The 19578-nt window shown below is 37.5% G+C and overlaps 1 protein-coding gene across 4 annotated transcripts in view; it reads left to right on the forward strand.

Annotated features, from left to right (window-relative positions):
- The window catches only part of CDK17 (cyclin dependent kinase 17), a 238046-nt gene that overhangs the window by 166649 nt on the left and 51819 nt on the right, over positions 1–19578 (forward strand). For all 4 annotated transcript variants that reach the window (XM_053716948.1, XM_053716950.1, XM_053716951.1 and 1 more), the window contains one exon: positions 9879–10012. In XM_053716948.1, the coding sequence (XP_053572923.1) occupies positions 9879–10012 (134 nt within the window). The remainder of the gene's footprint in view (positions 1–9878; positions 10013–19578) is intronic.

Below are 19578 nucleotides of genomic sequence, written 5' to 3' on the forward strand. Positions count from 1 at the left end.
TTTGTGCATTTTTTATATTTGTTAAATGGATATGAAACTCAAAAATTTTAATTTTTTACTCAGAGCATAACTTTTTTTAAAAGTTATCAATTTACTTCAATTATCAAATTTGCCTCGTTCCCATGATATTCTGTGTTGAAGATCTACCTAGATAGGCATCTTGAGTAGTTCATGGCAGGAAATAGTCCTGACATCTAGTGCTTTTTGTAAATGGGAAAAAAAGTTGTTTTTTATATACTTTTAAATATACCTAAAAGTTCCAAAGATGTGCACACTTTATGAGGCCCTAGCTCCTACTGAGCATGTGCAAACTATACGTATATGCATTTTGTGATTAGCTGATGGCTGTCACATGATGCAGTAGGAGGAAAAATAGAACTCACTTCAAAATTTGTCAGAATCTACTACTCATTTGAAATTCAAACAAAGTGCTTTTGTGTTGTCTTTTTATTATGCATTTACTGATAATGCAATTATTCTGTGTTTGGTGGTCCTTTAAACACTTAGAGATGGTAATATAAAATGATAAACTATATTTTTATTAACAAAAACTCTGCAATATACTTTCATTATTTATCCCCCCCCCCCTTCCTGTAATTCAATTCTAAAATTGTGAGCTTTTCAGTTGCTGTTAGAAATGGAAATGCAGATGCAGAACATGGTTATATTCCACACAGCCATTGACTGCAAACACTAGTGACCTATTTATAGCTGTCTAATTGGCCACAGCAGGGAAGGCAACCTAAGTTATAACATGGCAGCTCTCATTGTTTTATAAACACTAACACTTTATACTTTTTTTGTCAATATTTAATCAGCTAATGAAACTTTAAAAAAATAAATCTTCATGTTATTATTCTAAGACTAATCTTTTTCTTTGAATGCATCATTCTATAGCATTTATTTAGTGTTTAATGTCCCTTTTTAAGCTTGAAAGTTTTGATTGTTTATGTGAAATTATATCTTTGGCATAAATTAAATGGGGGGGATGGAAACAAGGATAAAAAATCTAAACAAAATTGTAGATTCTTAAATGGGGCTAAACTGTATTCCACTCAAGCACAGTAGTGTTCTACACAAAGCAGAGTGAATATGATGTGATAGCAGCACTGTTAGTGCCATTACTGAAAGGTTGGTGTCAGTTTTGTTGTTTGAGCATGTTCAGGCTTATCAAATATTCATGTCAATATTAGGAGACCGTCTACCATAAAAATATTGTTATCAAGAGTTGACAGCAGGAGAAAGATGACCATTTCATATATTTCATATAAAAAAGGAGGCAGTTTAACTGATGCCTCTCCTCAAACAAGATTTATACCATGAGGCTGAGATTCCTTCATCCTTTTTTTTTAGACTGAGATTGTTGATCATCCAAGTGAAAAATAGAAGATGCAGCCAGTGGAAGAACCATAAATAGCATTTCACAATAATCTCATGCTGGTCAGCATTCCCTGACAATTTCCAGATTATCTTGTAACAGTATATGGCACTTTTAATTCTTCACTGTAAAATAGAAAACGATTAAAATGCAGGAAGCATGTGATCAAACAAACTCATTCAGCTTTAACTTCTGTGACAGGGTAAACTATTTTTAGTCTATTTTATTTTTTATTTAAAAAAAAATAATATGCCCAGTAAATGAGATGAGTCAGTTCCTTTTCTCCGGCAGTATGAACGATCACTTTAGGATCCTTGATAACTCATCAAACCATTAAAATATCTCATCTATGTACAGTGCATACTTATTTTTCTGCATGCGTCATAGTCCCTTCCTTTATGTGTGATCTTCTGGATATATATATTTTTTTAACTTAGAAACTGATAAGTTTCTATCAGCTACCAGTCAGAACACCCTCCCTCCACAAGTTTCCTATGCTTGTTTTTACCATGTATTTAAGCTTTATACTGTAGAACAGATAGATGGGGGTTTATTTATCAAGCTGGGGTGCACATACACACCCCTGTCCACCACAGCTTGCCTCTGCATTGCACACTAATGCTATTTTGTGCTCGCGTGCAATCCTGCCCTCAGCCCACACACAACCTATTAGGCGTGGGCAGGAGCTGTCCTAAGAGGTGGCAAAAGGTTAGGGAAGCAGTGGTCCAATGACCGCTGCTTGTTAATTACGGACTGCAGGTTCTCTTGTGAAAACCTGCAGTCGTAAGGGGCGCAAAGGCTTTGATAAATCGACCGCTTAGAATAATTACAAAATTTAACACCTTCATGTTTATAATTTTCAATAAAATTGTTTAAATATTCCAAGAGTTATCTTTTAAGTGTGTCTTTAAGACTTTTAAGTGGGCAGAACCGATATTTGAAGGGACATGAAACCCCAAATTGTCTATTATGATTCAAATAGACCATACATTTTTTCCAATTGACTTATATTATCCATCTAAATTCATTCTCATGGTATCCTTTGTTGAAAAGCATATCTAGGTAGGCTCAGAAGCAGCAATGCGCTTCTGGGAGCTAGATGCTGAATGGTGACTGCACATACATGCCACTTGATATTGGCTCACCCATGGGGCTCCATTTATCAAAGCTTTAGCTGAAAACTCGCTATAATTAAGGTTGAAATTACACGCAAAAAAGACTACTACAAGATTATCTTGTTGTCAATTTATTAAAAAATTATCCAATTCGATTCAATTTCCGGCTGCAACGATCAACATTCGCTGTAACTTCGTTATTCAGTAATTTAATCAGAATTTTGCAACCTCTATTGTATATAGATGTAGATTCGACCAATTTAAGATGCATTCTACTTTCAACTTGTACGTACGCATGTTGAACCAGAGTCTCAATCTGCGAGCTTTGAGCTAGTGAGCACCATAGGAAACAATGGAATATACCCATAATTGGAGGGAAGTGGGGAATAACCTTAATACTATACTTATACATTGTATTTAGTGTTTAATGTCCCTCTAACTTCAAAACTCATGTACAAACTGTCATAAAAATATTTGCAGCAAAATTCAGCAAGTAAAATGTTTGTAATTTTAAAGGTGCAAATGCAATGTTTTACAATTTTTTTACAATAAACTTCAATTACAATCTTTAAACAGGGGCAGACTGAGATGAACTAGCGCTTTGAGAATTGTTTAAAATTAAATGCTCTATTTGAATCCTGAAAGTTTATTTTGGCCTATACTGTCCCTTTAAGAGTAATACAATATATTGATAACATCACAAAACATTGTAGGGTTTTTAAAAAAATGAAATATTAATAAGTTTTTCCTGTTTGCTTTTTTTTTAAAAAAAGGAAGAAAATACTGTTTGGTTAACTAGATCAGTGTTTTTCAACCAGTGTGCCGTGGCACACTAGTGTGCCGTGAGAGATCCTCAGGTGTGCCACGGCAGACTGACAACAGTGTGACATATTTTTTAAACTTTGCTTGTTTTTTTACTCCCAGTGCAGGGGTAGTTTGTAGGAGGCATGGCATAACAGCACAATACATACAGTATGTGTGTGTTTGTGTGTATGTGTATATATATATGCTGTATTAGGCTACAATGTGTGATTTTTTTTAAATTTTGGGATGGTGGTGTGCCACGGGATTTTTTAATGTAAAAAAGTGTGCCACGGAAAAAAAAAGGTTAAAAATCACTGAACTAGATTGTGTTCTAGAATTAAATTTTGTATAGATATTTGCACAGAGATAATCCTAAATATTACAAATATCTCACACCTCATTTAAGCATAGGTATTTCCCTGCTTTTGAACTCCTTCGTTCATTGCTACAGTAATGCTTCAAGTTGTGTTTTTAGTTACAAACCATTTTATTTGCTTTACACATTGTACAGATCTGAAAATTAAGATATTATAGTTTCCTTTTTAAAGCCTGTTCTATTCTTAAGTAGTATTTTGCATCTGTGATTATTATAGTTTAGTGTATGTAATTAATTTGTTCACTATAAAGTTACTTTTAAAGGGACAGTAGTAAAACCCTTGAGATTTGTATGTATAATATTTAATTATGCATAATTAAACAACGTTGCAATATATTTTCATTATTTATTTTGCCCCCTTTTCATGTAAGTTAGCTCTTAAAATTGAGCACCCTGTTGACTTCTCAAGGATATCCCTGCTACATATCTTTCCTTAAAGGAACAGAAAAACCCCCCCAAAATATTTCATGATTTGGATAGAACATGCAATTGTAAACAACTTTCCAATTTACTTCTATTATAAAATTTGCTTCATTCTCATATCCTTTGCTGAAGAGACAGCATTGCTATAGTGGCAGCTAGCTGAACACATCTAGTTAGCCAATCACAAGGGACGTGTGCAGGCACCACTCAGCAACTAGCTCTAACTAGTGGATATGTGCGTATTTTTTTTCAACAAGGGATACCAAGAGAACGAAGCACATTTGAAAATAGAAGTGAATTTAAAAGTGTCTTAAAATTACATGCTCTATCTGACTCGTGCAAGTGTAATTTTGGCTTTATAAGATAACAACTGGAAAACAATATTTTATACTAACTGTGACCAAGGCCTGCCTTACTGTCTGTGGACTAAAACCCAGATTGGCTTCTCCAAGTAAGGCAAATGGTTTGTGGAGTTTTGCTATTTAACAAGAATTGCAGTAAAAAGGATATGGGGGATGCCATTACTCAGTGATATTGTTAGTGCTGCATCAAGAACTACTAGATTTTTAAATGCGTTTTATTTTAGAACAAAGGCAGAAAAAAAACATACCTGACCTAATATGGTACCAAGAAAGACACTAGAGTTTCTCAATATTTCTTTCTATTTAGGAAAATGTGATCAACTGCTGCCAAGTTAGTTGTTCGGAGCAGCTTGTAGCACCTGTTAAAGACATTTGTTTCTTCCAAGAAATGTTAATTTCTAAAATGTATTTACAAATGTGATATTGCAACTCATATTCATACAAGCTCTAATTGGATCTCTTTGATTAGTCTTTGTTCACATTTTACAAACATACCTCTCTCTCTATAGTCTGCCTTGTGACTGCAGCTACTTCTAGGAACAAGCCTTCCTCTTTTTCTCTAGCATCTTTTTGAACACAGACAGGGATTTTTTGTTCTAATACCTTAATAGCTTCCAAAGAAGCACTATATTAAGACTTGAAAGAAGCATCATTCACAAATGTGTTCAACAAGATTTATTCTGGACTACTGTACACATGCTTTATTTTCATATTCATATCCACCAAGGTCATTTCCACTTCCTCAGATTTGTTTAGGTCTTCCTCCAATTTGTTTCTGGCTTATCAAGTCTCCTGCCCCTTCTCTAGAAAAGATTAGATCAGATAGAGCATGTCATTTTAAACAGCGTTCTAATTTACGTCATATTTGCTTTGTTCGCTTGGTATCCTTTTTTGAAGAGTAGGTTTAGGTAGGTTGATAGGAGCTTAGGAGAGTAAATGTGTCTTGAATATTTTATGGTAGCAGTATTTCCAGTTATGTATAGCATTGCTATTAAAATTAAAATCTGCTGCCAGATGGCTAAAGACGTGTATGCTCCTAAAGTCACCTGTGATGTGGGGTTGTCCCTCTGTTGGTGGTTGGTTGAAAATAGTTGCTCCGGTGGAAGACATTTTCTGCACTTTGGCTGTTTTATAATAGACATAAATGCTGGAGATACAGTGTAAATTAATTAAAATAACTTGGGTCCCCTCTTAACACTTTCTGATTGTGTTTTTTTACTGTGAATCACTAGGTCCCTATTGTTCTTATAATCCAAATAATCTGAAATTAATACAATTTAATAAAGTAATCAACTAATCAATACTTAATGGCTCATTCAGATTTAACAGTTTGTTTCATGTGTAGTAATCTGTGGCTAGCTCAGTAGTATTGAGTGTATTGAGAGCTTCAGTAATGTACCTCAGGCCGTAGTCTGTTATAGGTCTTCTGTAAGGTAGCAGATCTGAGCTCCACCTGACAAAGTGCCATACGGCACGATTAGGATAAGATTTTAGGCTCCTATTGAAATTGGAGCTCGCTGGAAAGAGACACTTCGCTCAGTGGAGTGCAGTAAGCCGGGGCACACTTTTAAAAGTAAATCCTGCAGCCAATATAAATCACAATACGCTGCTTTCTGCGTATAGCATTTTACAATCACCTATATTTTCGTATGTATGTGTTTTTCTATTAGGGTATCAAAGGGACAGTTTACTGAAAAATGTTCTCTCCATTAATTTGCTCCCAATGATCCATTTTACCTGCTGGAGTGTATTAAATTGTTTACAAGTAGCTCATTTACCCATTTTTCTAGGTTTGAAATAGCTTATTTAGCCTTTAGTATCCCTACCTATACTGAAAGTTTCTATACCCTAGGTATAGGCTATTGAGAAACTATGTAAACACAAACATTAGACGATATTGCATTCCCAATGGGAGGTAGAAGAGATAAAGCTCTAAAATGTTCACTTTCAATTTTTCTTTCTAAGTTTTGTACAGACAGAGAGAAGAAAGGGAATCATTTAAGTGATACGATAATGAGATCTGATCTGTATGCAAGCTTAGCCTATTTTAATGGGCTGTGGCTTCAAAGAGCAACTCCAGTTATTTAATGTGCAAAAAGAAGCAGAAATGGACAATTTCTCATAGATTTTATATGCTGCAGCTGGTTTAACAAGTCATTGGGAAAACAATTTTACAGTGCACTGTCTTTAAGTATTTTGAGTGTTTTGAGAAAAACTTGCCACATTTTAGTTTGTGAGAAAAAAACAAGATCTGTTGTGCGAAAATCTTAAAATAATTATGCTTGAATTTGAGAGAGAAATTTCATACACGCCCATGTTCATCCTATTTTATGAAAAAACAATTACTTTTTGTATTTATAAGTAAATATTTCTGTGTTTTTCGCATATTCAGTGTGCTTACACTATGATTTACATTGTGCAAATTTAATACGATTTTTGGTGAAGAATTTTTTTTTACAATTTTTGATGCATCTTAACAATATAATTTTTTTCCTGCAGGTTTTCATGTGCGAATGGTTCAATTATTGGATTTATCTGTTTTTCAATTATCCAAGGATGGGTCACACTGAGTCTTCAGAGGCTGAACTTTCTGGATCGGAGTCTGCTACCTCTATGCCTCCTGCTGCGGAGGAACCAGCCTTTAGATTTAAGATTGAACACTTAAGTTTTCTTCTAAAGGAGGTTCTGTCTACATTAGAGGTTCCAGAGGCCAAGTTGCCTGATGAATCTTTGATCCCTAAATTAGACAGAGGATAGGGTAGTGCCGTTAACTTTTCCTGTACCTGTAAAAATGGCAAACATTATTAAAAACTAGTGGGATAGAATTGGATCTTCCTTTTCCCCTTCATCTTACTTTAAAAAATGATTCCCGGACTCTCAATTGGAGTTGTGGGGTTCCATCCCTAAGGTGGATGGTGCTATCTCCACACTGGCTAAGCGTACTACTATCCTCCTTGAGTATAGTTCGTTGTTCAGAGAGCCGATGGAAACTTTTCTCCGAAAAATGTTTCAACCGGCAGCGACTGTTGCCTCGGTTGCTGGAGCTGCGGTCTACTGGTGCGACTCCTTATCGGATTTAATCGAGGTGAAGGGTCTCCGTTATTCAAGAAAGAATCAAGGCCTTGAGAATTGCTAATTCTTTTATCTGTAATGCAAACATGCAGATCATTCGCCTAAATGCTAAGATTTCTGTTTTTTTCAGTGCAAACCCGTCGGGCACTCTGGCTGAAATCCTGGTCTGCGGATATGACTTCTAAGTCTAGACTCCTTTGCCTTCCCTTTTAAGGGAAACATTTTATTTGCTCCAAGCCTGGACTCCATTATCTCCATGGTTACAGGGGGCAAGGGTGCCTTCCTACCGCAGGATAAAAAGAACAAGTCTAAGGAACAAGGCTCTAATTTTTGTTCTGAGAAATCCCAACGACAACAGTCCTCCTCTAAGCCTGAGCAAGCCAAGAGTACTTGGAAGCCGGCTCAATCCTGGAATAAATCCAAGCAGAGTAAGAAGTCTGCCGAGTCCAAGTCGGCATGAAGGGGGCGGCCTCTGATCCGGTGCTGGATCGTGTAGGGTTCAGACTGTCGCTGTTTTCAGATGCTTGGTTCAGGGATGTGCAGGATCCATGGGTCCTGGAGGTCATAGCTCAGATTTCTCCTTTCAAGCCTGTCTTCAAAGCCAGAAAAGAGGGAAGCCTTTCTGGGGTGCGTGCATGATCTGTCCTCCCTAGGGGTTTATTGTCCCTTTCCCTATTGAAGAAAGAGGTTTGGGATACTATTTAAACCTGTTTGTGGTCCCAAAGAAGGAGGGAACTTTCCGCCTGATTCTGTGCCTGAAATTCTTAAACAAATTTCTAAAATTCCCCTTGTTCAAGATGGAGACAATAAGGTCCATCCTTCCTCTAGTTCAGGAAGGACAGTTCATGACCACTATAGATCTGAAGGATGCTTCATGTGCCAATCCACAGGGATCACTATCAGTTCCTAAGGTTTGTGTTCCTGGACCAACACTCCCAGTTTATTGCACTTCCGTTAGGTCTAGCTACTGCTCCAAGAATCTTTACAAAGGTTCTAGGGGCTCTTCTGGCGTTGCCAGAACCCGGGGTAAAGCAGTAGCTCCCTACTTGGACGATATTCTGGTACAAGCACCATCTTTTCATCTGTTGGAGGACCATTCGGTATCTCTTCTCTTCTTCAATCTCATGGATGGAAGATAAACTTAGAAAATAGTTCTCTGATTCCAAGCACCAGGGTAGAATTCCTGGGTACTATAATAGACTTTATATCCATGAGGATATTTCTAACAGACCACAGACGTTGCAAGCTAGCTTCAGCATGTCTTGCCCTCCGGACCTTCTTAAGGCCATCTGTGGCTCAGTGTATGGAGGTAATTGGTCTCATGGTGTCCAGCATGGACATAATTCCCTTTGCCAGGTTCTTTCTCAGACCGTTACAGCTGTGCTTGCTGAGGCAGTGGAATGGCGATCATTCGGATCTGTCTCAACAGATTTCCCTGGACAACCGGTCGAGAGAACTGCTCTACGGGTGGCTCTGTACATATCATCTGTCCCGAGGGACATCCTTTCTAAGACCATCCTGGGAGATTGTGACTACGGACGTGAGTCTATCAGGATGGGGAGCTGTTTGGGGTGCCAGGAAGGCACAGGGCCTGTGGTCTCAGGAGGAACACTCCCTCCCAATCAACATTCTGGAACTTCAAGCAATCTTCAGTGCTCTGAAGGTTTGGCCTCTTCTGGGATCGTCCCGGTTTATCAGATTCCAATCGGACAATATAACTTTGGTGGCTTACATCAACCATCAGGGTGGAACGAGAAGCTCCCTAGCAATGAGGGAAGTATCTCGGATTCTGGAGTGGGCGGAAGCCCACAGCTGTTCGCTGTCAGCGATCCACATTCCGGCTGTGGACAACTGGGAAGCGGATTTTCTCAGCAGACAGTCCTTTTCATAAATATTTACTTTACTTTTCTTTTAATAATTTGGTAAATGCTTTTAAAGCAGAGCTGCCCAGACAGAAGTGAGATGGGATCTACTTTATTATGACATTTAGTATGGAGCTATATACCCACAGAATAGCTATTTTAATAAAAAAGTATTTAATAGCCTCATATTATGTATATGTTTCTACAAACTCTTTGCTTCGTTAGCTGATCAGAATGCCACTTCAGCCTGCCATATTTTAAACCAAGTTTTTAAACTATGTACAGTCATTTATGAATATATGGAACATCACTCAGTGAGAACTAAACATCTAGTGACATTTTTATAACTTTTTCTATAAGTAATTTTTTATGTTTGATAACCTCACAATTATTTCTGCCACGTACATTTTTCAATAATTAAAATGTCAAACAACCTGCAAAATTAAACCTCTTTGGAATCAATTGTTTGTTCTCTTCTGTTTTCAGACATAGTACATGAAAATCTGAAAATGGGATCAGATGGTGAAAGTGACCAAGCCTCAGGGACTTCCTCTGATGAAGTTCAGTCACCAACAGGAGTTTGCCTACGAAATCGAATACACCGGCGAATATCAATGGAGGTAAAATATTGTAATTTAACATTCAAAAATTGTTTATTTCAGTTTTATCCAATGCTTGGGAATAGATCAAACCTTAACTGTGTTTGTGTTTTATGTAATGAATAAGTGAAAAGACTAAGATATTGCATACAGATTATTACATTATCTGCCACTGCCTGATTAGACACCTGTACACTTGCTGACAATGTGTCTTTGCATACATTTGCTAAAACCTCTCTTCCATAAGACTCAACCATATAGTCAACTCGAAAACCAGATTTATTGCAGTCGGAATCTCATAATTTTTCTTCTATATTGTGTATTTGTGTCTAGTATATGGAATTGATGTTTGACAGATAATTCTTACTAGACAATGTGTTGTTTTCACTCTACCCCCACCTTTTTTACATATTGTTTTACTGCTGCTGACCTATTTGTACCAAATGTTACCACAAGAATATGAGAGTTAAGATTTTTACTTATGGTAAACTATTTTCTCCAAGCTCATAATAACATCATCATTTTTGAGGAGCAAATTTTCTTTCTCTGCAAATATTATCATAGATAGAATCAAGGTGGATATATCTGTTTGCATACTTTTTTGTTTTGCTGGGAGTCTGTTATATTCATAGGCAAAGCAGTGCTTTTTTCTATGTCTGTTTCACCCCCATTTGTGCACTGAGAGCTAATAACAAACACATGCATTATATTCTAACGAGTGCAGCACATTAGTAGTGGATGACTTAAGAGTTGTGAATTGTGTGGTTTTTATTTCTCACCAGCAGTGGTGTTGTTTTTTTAATGAATTAATTAGCAACTTTACTCATTGTTGCTTTATTTTTGGTTGTTAGTGAGCGTTTGCTTAAAGGGACATTTAACACTAAATACATTTTATAAGCATAGTATTGAGGTTGTTCCTGCCTCCCTCTAGTCATGGGTGCTACCATGTTGATATCTACATTTCACTGCATTCTATGTGTTTGCACATGTGCAGCAACTCGCTTGCAGATACCTGCAGTGTAACCTAAATTCCAAAATGGGGGCATACATAATTAGAGGGAGGTGAATACAATGTATTTAGTGTTCCTTTAACAGTGTTTCTTTATGTTTACATTTTTTTAGCTGAATTATTTTCTCAATTAATTTACTTCAATGTTAGATTATGCTGAAAGCAACTTTAAGTGTGTTTAACCCCTTTTCCGTGGCTAAACACGTTGACTTGCAGGGGAACTAGTGCTGCAATTACAAGCTCTTGAAGGGACATTCAACACTGCCCACAACATTAATCTAGGTTGAAAAACTATAAATAAAGATCAAGCTGCAACGTGCCCCCTTTCTCTTACTTCCTGCCTTCACTGTTGAATCGTCTACGATAACTTCAAAATTGGTGTCCTAACATGGCTTCCTAACTCCCCCCACCGTGACGTATTTACCTTCTTTTTCAAACCAGCAGCCAATGATAGCCCATTCCTCGGACTGAAATCCAAGCGCGTTCACGGCCGTTAGCGCATGCGCGATACACTAGGAACACTAAAAGCGGAACCATAATAAGCCAAGTTGTTTCCGTTCCGCTTATATTACGCATAGTACTCTATTTCGTTCTATTAGGTAAAACCCCTATCCGCATCAAAGGCCCGATCCGATATGCAGTGTCGCCCGCAAATGCAGACAACGCTGAATTTTGCGCTGGTTTGGTATCCTATATACGGCGTAACCTAGAAGTTACGCCCGTATATTTCTGCCGTCGCCCGTAGTTTTTTGGGCCATAGGCAGGTATACCAAACACGCGCAGTTTGGTATCCAATATACAGCGTAATGACTTAAGTGGCGAAAATGGAGAAATCTTACTCCATTTTCACCTTGCCACAAAAAGCAGCCGTAGTAAGCCTTACGCTGTCTATTGGAGCCCCGTAACTCCCTAAACTACCTGCCAAATAAACCTAACACCTAACGCATGCGCAATGTCTATCTACCTGTCAACCGCGATCTGCTAAATAAAACCTAACACCTAACGCATGCGCAATGTCTATCTGTCAACCGCGATCCCCCGCCGCAATCCCTAATAAAATATTTAACCCCTAAACCGCCGCTCCCGGACCCCGTCACCACCTACATTAACTACCCCCTAATGTGATCCCCCTACACCGTCGCCAACTATATTAAACTACCCCCTAATGTGAGCCCCTTACACCGCCGCCATCTACCTTACCTACCCCCTAAAGTGAGCCCCTTACACCGCCGCCATCTACCTTACCTACCCCCTAAAGTGAGCTCCTACCCCGTCGCCATCTATTTTAAATTTATTAACCCCTAATTTAATCCCCCTACCCCGCCGCCACCTATATTAAATTAATTAACCCCTAATTTAATGCCCCTACCCCGCCGCCACCTATATTAAATTAATTAACCCCTAATTTAATGCCCCTACCCCGCCGCCAGCTATATTAAATTAATTAACCCCTAATTTAATGCCCCTACCCCGCCGCCACCTATATTAAATTAATTAACCCCTAATCTAATCCCCCTACCCCGCCGCCAGCTATATTAAATTATTTAACCCCTAAAATACTAAACTATCCCTACCACTAAACCTAAGTCTAACCCTACAAATAGCCCTGAAAAGTGCTTTTTGTGTGGCATTACCCCAAAGTAAACTGCTCTTTTGCCAGCCCTTAAAAGGGCTTTTTGCGGGGCATGTCCCAAAGAAAACTGCTCTTTTACCAGCCCTTAAAAGGGCTTTTGGCGGGGCTTTGTGACAAAGTAATCAGCTCTTTTGCCTCTAATCTAAATCCCCCTACACAGCTGCCACCTATAATAAATGTATTAGCCCCTAATCTAATCCCCCTACACCGCCGCCTATATTAAACACATTAACCCCTAATCTAATCCCCCTACACCACCGCCAGCTATATTAACTATATTAACCCTAATTATATTAGGGTTAATATAGTTAATATAATTATTATATTATATATATTAACCCTAATTATATTAGGGTTAATATAGTTAATATCGTTATTATATTATATATATATATTAAGTATAATAACCCTATCTAACTCTAACATCCCTAACTAAACTCTTATTAAAATAAATCTAATATTAATATTATTAATGAAAATATTCCTATTTAAATCTAAATACTTACCTATAAAATAAACCCTAAGATAGCTACAATGTAATTAATAATTACATTGTAGCTATTTTAGGGTTTATATTTATTTTACAGGTAACTAGGTACAATAGCTATTAAATAGTTAATAACTATTTAATAGCTACCCAGTTAAAATAATTACCAATTTACTTGTAAAATAAATCCTAACCTAAGTTACAAATACACCTACACTATCAATAAATTAAATAAACTACAAATATCTAAACTAAAATACAATTAAATAAACTAAACTAAATTACAAAAAATAAAAAAAAGATTACAAGATTTTTAAGCTAATTACACCTATTCTAAGCCCCCTAATAAAATAATAAAGCCCCCCAAAATAAAAAAAATTCCCTACCCTATTCTAAATTAAAAAAGCTCAAAGCTCTTTTACCTTACCAGCCCTTAAAAGGGCCTTTTGCGGGGCATGCCCCAAAGAAAACTGCTCTTTTGCCTGAAAAAAAACACAATACCACCCCCCCAACATTACAACCCACCACCCACATACCCCTAATCTAACCCAAACCCCCCTTAAATAAACCTAACACTACCCCCCTGAAGATCTCCCTACCTTGTCTTCACCCAACCGGGCTGAACTCCTCATCCGATCCGGGCGATGTCTTTATCCAATCGGCAGCAAAGTCTTCTTCCAACCGGCGGCATCTTCCATCAAGCGGCATCTTCAATCTTCTTTCTTCGCTCCTCCGACGCGGAGCATCCATCCCAGCCGACGACTAAACGACGAATGAGGTACCTTTTAAATGACGTCATCCAAGATGGCGTCCGTCGAATTCCGATTGGCTGATAGGATTCTATCAGCCAATCGGAATTAAGGTAGAAAAATCTGATTGGCTGATTGAATCAGCCAATCAGATTAAAATTCAATCCGATTGGCTGAACCTATCAGCCAATCGGATTGAACTTGATTTAATTCTGATTACTTTGTGACAAAGCCCAGCCAAAAGCCCTTTTAAGGGCTGGTAAAAGAGCAGTTTTTTTTGGGGCATGCCCCGCAAAAAGCCTTTTTAAGGGCTGGCAAAAGAGCAGTTTACTTTGGGGTAATGCCACACAAAAAGCCCTTTTCAGGGCTATTTTTAGGGTTAGACTTAGGTTTAGTGGTGGCGATAGTTTAGTATTTTAGGGGTTAATTAATTTAATATAGGTGGCGGCGGGGTAGGGGCATTAAATTAGGGTTAATTAATTTAATATAGGTGGCGGCGGGGTAGGGGGATTCAATTAGGGGTTAATCATTTTAAAATAGATGGCGGCGGGGTAGGAGCTCACTTTAGGGGGTAGGTAAGGTAGATGGCGGCGGTGTAAGGGGCTCACTTTAGGGGGTAGGTAAGGTAGATGGCGGCGGTGTAAGGGGCTCACTTTAGGGGGTAGTTAATGTAGGTGGCGGCGGGGTCCGGGAGCGGCGGTTTAGGGGTTAAATATTTTATTAGGGATTGCGGCGGGGGATCGCGGTTGACAGATAGACATTGCGCATGCGTTAGGTGTTAGGTTTTATTTAGCAGATCGCGGTTGACAGGTAGATAGACATTGCGCATGCGTTAGGTGTTAGGTTTATTTGGTAGGTAGTTTAGGGAGTTACGGGGCTCCAATAGACAGCGTAAGGCTTACTACGGCTGCTTTTTGTGGCGAGGTGAAAATGGAGTAAGATTTTTCCATTTTCGCCACGTAAGTCCTTACACTGTATATTGGATACCAAACTGCGCGGGTTTGGTATACCTGCCTATGGCCCAAAAAACTACGGGCGACGGCAGAAATATACGGGCGTAACTTCTAGGTTACGCCGTATATAGGATACCAAACCAGCGCAAAATTCAGCGTCGCTGGCATTTGCGGGCGACGCTGCATATCGGATCGGGCCCCAGATGCGTATAAGGGTTTTACCTAATAGAACGAAGTAGAGTACTATGCAGTAATATAAGTGGAACGGAAACAAATTGGCTTATTATGGTTCGGCTTTTAGTGTTCCTAGTGTATCGCGCATGCGCTAACGGCCGTGAACGCGCTTTGCATTGAAGTAGGAGAGATGGGATATCACTGGCAGCTAGTTTGAAGAAGAAGCTCTATACATCACGGTGGGGGGAGTTAAGCAGCCATATTAGGACACCAATTTTGAAGTTATCGTAGACGATTCAACAGTGAAGGCAGGAAGTAAGAGAAAGGGGGCACGTTGCAGCTTGATCTTTATTTATAGTTTTTCAACCTAGATTAATGTTGTGGGCAGTGTTGAATGTCCCTTTAAGAATCAAAGCAAGTCATTTTTTCATTACAATATCCTTTAAAGTTTAACAAGCAGGAAATGTATGTTTGTGCAGAACCGATAGTCGTCTTGTGTGTTCACTGGCTGACTGAGGTGGCCTAGGGCAAGACTCAACAACATTAAAATAAAATAGTTTTTTATGTTTAACACTGGACCATCCATCTTTTAATTAGAACATAAATATTTACTTTACTTTTCTTTTAATAATTTGGTAAATGCTTTTAAAGCAAAGCTGCCCAGACAGCAGTGAGCTGGGATCTACTTTATTATGACATTTAGTATGATTTACTTGTGTACATGGGGAATGTAAGAAAATGTGAGTGTGTCAGAACACACATTATTGTTTGTAATGTGACTTAGCTGAATCCAAACTCTCCTGCAGAAGAGCTGTGCTGCAGAACATTTAAACACATTTACATTTTAGTTTTATGACCGGATTGACCCATGCCAGTTTTCTGGAGAGGATACCAGCAAATACTGTGTATTTTTATGCATGAAAAAGGTGTTATCCCACAGCAGAAGTAACGTGTGTATATTGTATACAAGACACTTTCCCAGATGTATTAATTGTTGCAGGAAACAATATTGGAATGCAATTTGTTCCACCTCAAGCAACTATGTTGGCATTGCTATTCAAAAAACACTCTGAAGTGAATCTGCCAAACAAATCTGTGACTGATGACGCTAAAAAGGTCTTTGTCATAAGCAACGATCAAATAAACTCAAGGTATAATGCAGCATAGCTTTCCTAAAAAAGAAAGTTTACTCCCCCCCCATGTTTTTTTCACGTAAAGATAACAGCTTTAAAGGGACACTGAACCCAAATTTTTTCTTTTGTGACTCAGATAGAGCATGCAATTTTAAGCAACTTTCTAATTTACTCCTATTATCAAATTTTCTTCATTCTCTTTATTTGAAATGCAAGAATGTAAGTTTAGATGCCGGCCCATTTTTGGTGAACAACCTGGGTTGTCCTTGCTGATTGGTGGATAAATTCATCCACCAATAAAAAAGTGCTGTCCAGAGGCTGAACCACAAAAAAAAGCTTAGGTGCCTTCTTTTTCAAATAAAGATAGCAAGAGAATGAAGAAAAATTGATAACAGGAGTAAATTAGAAAGTTGCTTAAAATTGCATGCTCTATCTGAATCACAACAGAAAAAATTTGGGTTCAGTGTCCCTTTAATATGAGGGGGCTCAAAAAGTTCATGGAAAAGGCATATTACAGAAAAAGAAATATGCATGGATTTCAATTTATTTGCACCAAAATAACCCCCCTAGTATTGTTTTCATGCAGATAGACAACATACAACATGGTTTTCCCAAAGTTGTTTGTGATGAATTCATAATATCATGTTGATATGTTGCATTTCTTTTTTAATAAGCATAGAAATATGCGCATGTATTGAGATGTATAGATCCATATTCCTTTAAATGTGTGTGCATTCACGCTATGTATTTGCTTATTATTTATTTTTTATTATATAAGTATTTCTGATAATATTGTCAGGCATTATTATTATTTTTTTTACTTTATCAAGACTAAAATTTGTTAAAGGGACACTGAACCCAAATTTTTCTTTCATGATTCAGATAAAGCATGAAATTTTAATCAACTTTCTAATTTACTCCTATTATCAATTTTTCTTCGTTCTCTTGCTATCTTTATTTTAAAAGCAGGAATGTAAATCTTAGCAGCCAGCCCATTTTAGATTCAGCACCATGGATAGCGCTTGCTTATTTGATGCTTTCATTTACCCACCAATCAGCAAGCATAACCAAGGTTCTTAACCAAAAATGGGCCGGCTCCTATGCATCATATTCCTGCTTTTTAAATAAAGATAGCAAGAGAATGGAGAAAATTTGATAATAGGAGTAAATTAGAAAGTTGCTTAAAATTACATGCTCTATCTGAATCATGAAAGAAAAAAAAAAATGGGTTTAGTGTCCCTTTAAGGTGATATTATGGACTGATGTTTTGGTAACTTAGTGTATAGTATTGATAACCTAATGATCTTGCACCAATTAAATGAATAGTAGTGCTTTCTTTTACAGCGTGTTCTGTTACCCTTAAAGAGACATTTTGGTAAAAATTTAAATGCACATTGATGAATTACATCTTTCAATAGAAACATATTTGCAATAAACATGTATTGGCAGAAATGTTTCTAGTAAAAAGTATCACTGTTTTAGTGTTAACATTTTTCTCTGCACGTGCATGTGAAGCATAGCTAAATATTCTCAGTGCAAACGAATTTAAATACTGCAGCTGCTCAGAGCACCAGTGGGGCTTGTATAATGTCAGCAATTAACAAATTGAATCATTACCAGATGATACAAGCACCTTAAAGTGATGGTAAACTATGTTCATCTGATAAACAGTTTCTGAATAAAGGAATGCATTAAACCTTAATTTAATTAATCATATTTTAATTTCTTCCATAGAACTATTGATATTATCTAAGATCACTCTATATTATATTCATTCTCCCTCCTCCCGTGACCGCAGTACTAATGGTAGGTTTTTAATGATGTTTTTGGCGTTATCCAATCATGTGGTGGCCCTTTTGATGTCTGTCTGATCAGCAAATGCGCCCGTTATTCAAAGTGCACATACATATCCTTGCCTGTCTTCCCAACGAGTTTGTGCTATCAAGTATTTCCAGCATGCACAATTGTAGGACAAAGGAACCCCTGTTTATGTCACTCAGTACTGAGACTGTCGTAAGCAGGGGTTCCTAGCAATAGTGCAGTGCTGCCTAATATTTATAAGTTTGTTATAGAGGGGAATCACACTCCAAACAGCAAGTAAATAATAAATCTCATAAATCATTGTTTACATGGGAGTGGAGGTTCAGCTATTCCACATGCGTCAAAATTTCACTCACGGACGCACCCCTTTCTGCCTACTTAAAGTGAATGTAAATTTTGATGCTAAAGTGCCCGGTTTTTAAAACTTTGATTAAAAACAGGGGCACTTTAATTCATCAAAATTTACATTTCACTCCTGTTGTGAAAAAAAAAATTACCTTTTAATCTTCACAGCAGCTCCAGCTTCCTCCGGTCTCACAAGCCATTTCTGATGTCAGAAATGATTGATAGGTCATCCTCCAATCACAGCTCCCCCCCCCCCCCGGGGGAATCAGTGTCTGATTCAATGCTGTGATTGGAGGAAGCCAGATGCCTCATTTTAGACCCAGGAAGAGGCTTTGAAATGGGTGGAGGAAGCTGGAGCTGCTGTGAAGTTTAAAAGGTAAGTTGTTTTTTTTCACAACAGGAGTGAAATGTAAATTTTGATGAATTAAAGTGCCCCTGTTTTTAATCGAAGTTTTAAAAACCGGGCACTTTAGCATCAAAATTTACATTCACTTTAAAGAGCAGGTGGGTCTGCTCTTTACACCAGACTGAATGTAGGAAGAAATGAAGAGGGTGGAGGAAGCTCAATTCAACGGTAGAATATAAAGTGCTAAAATTTAAAAATAAAAGGGCAGTAAAATTTTTTTTTAAAATGAGCAATTTACCTAATAAGTGGGTCTACTATTAAAATATGGCTTTTGTGTAAATTTACCATCACTTTAAGCTCTCTGAGTAAGTGCTGTGTTTAAAATGCTGGTGCATGGTGCATACTTAAATACACTTTTGAAATAGCTATAACTTTTATTAAAAGCATTTTTGCTAATCCATGTACATTACAAAAATTCTTCTTTTCAAAACTAAATTGCATCCACGTGGATTCCAAATTTGCTGGAATCAATTGCAAGATCTAACAAATCCTCTGATAAGTTATTTGAACATAATGTTTGACTGTTAAAATAATACCAATCCGTCATACATACAGAAGCAAAGATGAAGATTTAAAGGGACAGTTTACTCAAAAATGTTCTCCCCTTTAATTTGTTCCCAATAATCCACTTTACCTGCTGGAGTGTATTAAATTGTTTACAAGTAGCTCCTTTACCCTTATATTGGCATTTGAAATAGTTGATTTAGCCTGTGGTTTCCCCACCTATTCTGAAAGTTTGTGGCCGTAGGTCCAAGCTATAGATAAGCTTTGTAAACACAGCCAGCAGAAGAAATGACACTCCCAGTGGGATATAGCAGAGATAAGGTAATACAATGATGATTTTTCTTTGTTCTCTCCAAGTACTGATGATTGGTGT

This window comes from Bombina bombina, chromosome 6 (assembly GCF_027579735.1).
Source record: "Bombina bombina isolate aBomBom1 chromosome 6, aBomBom1.pri, whole genome shotgun sequence".
Classification (NCBI taxonomy): Eukaryota; Metazoa; Chordata; class Amphibia; order Anura; family Bombinatoridae; genus Bombina; species Bombina bombina.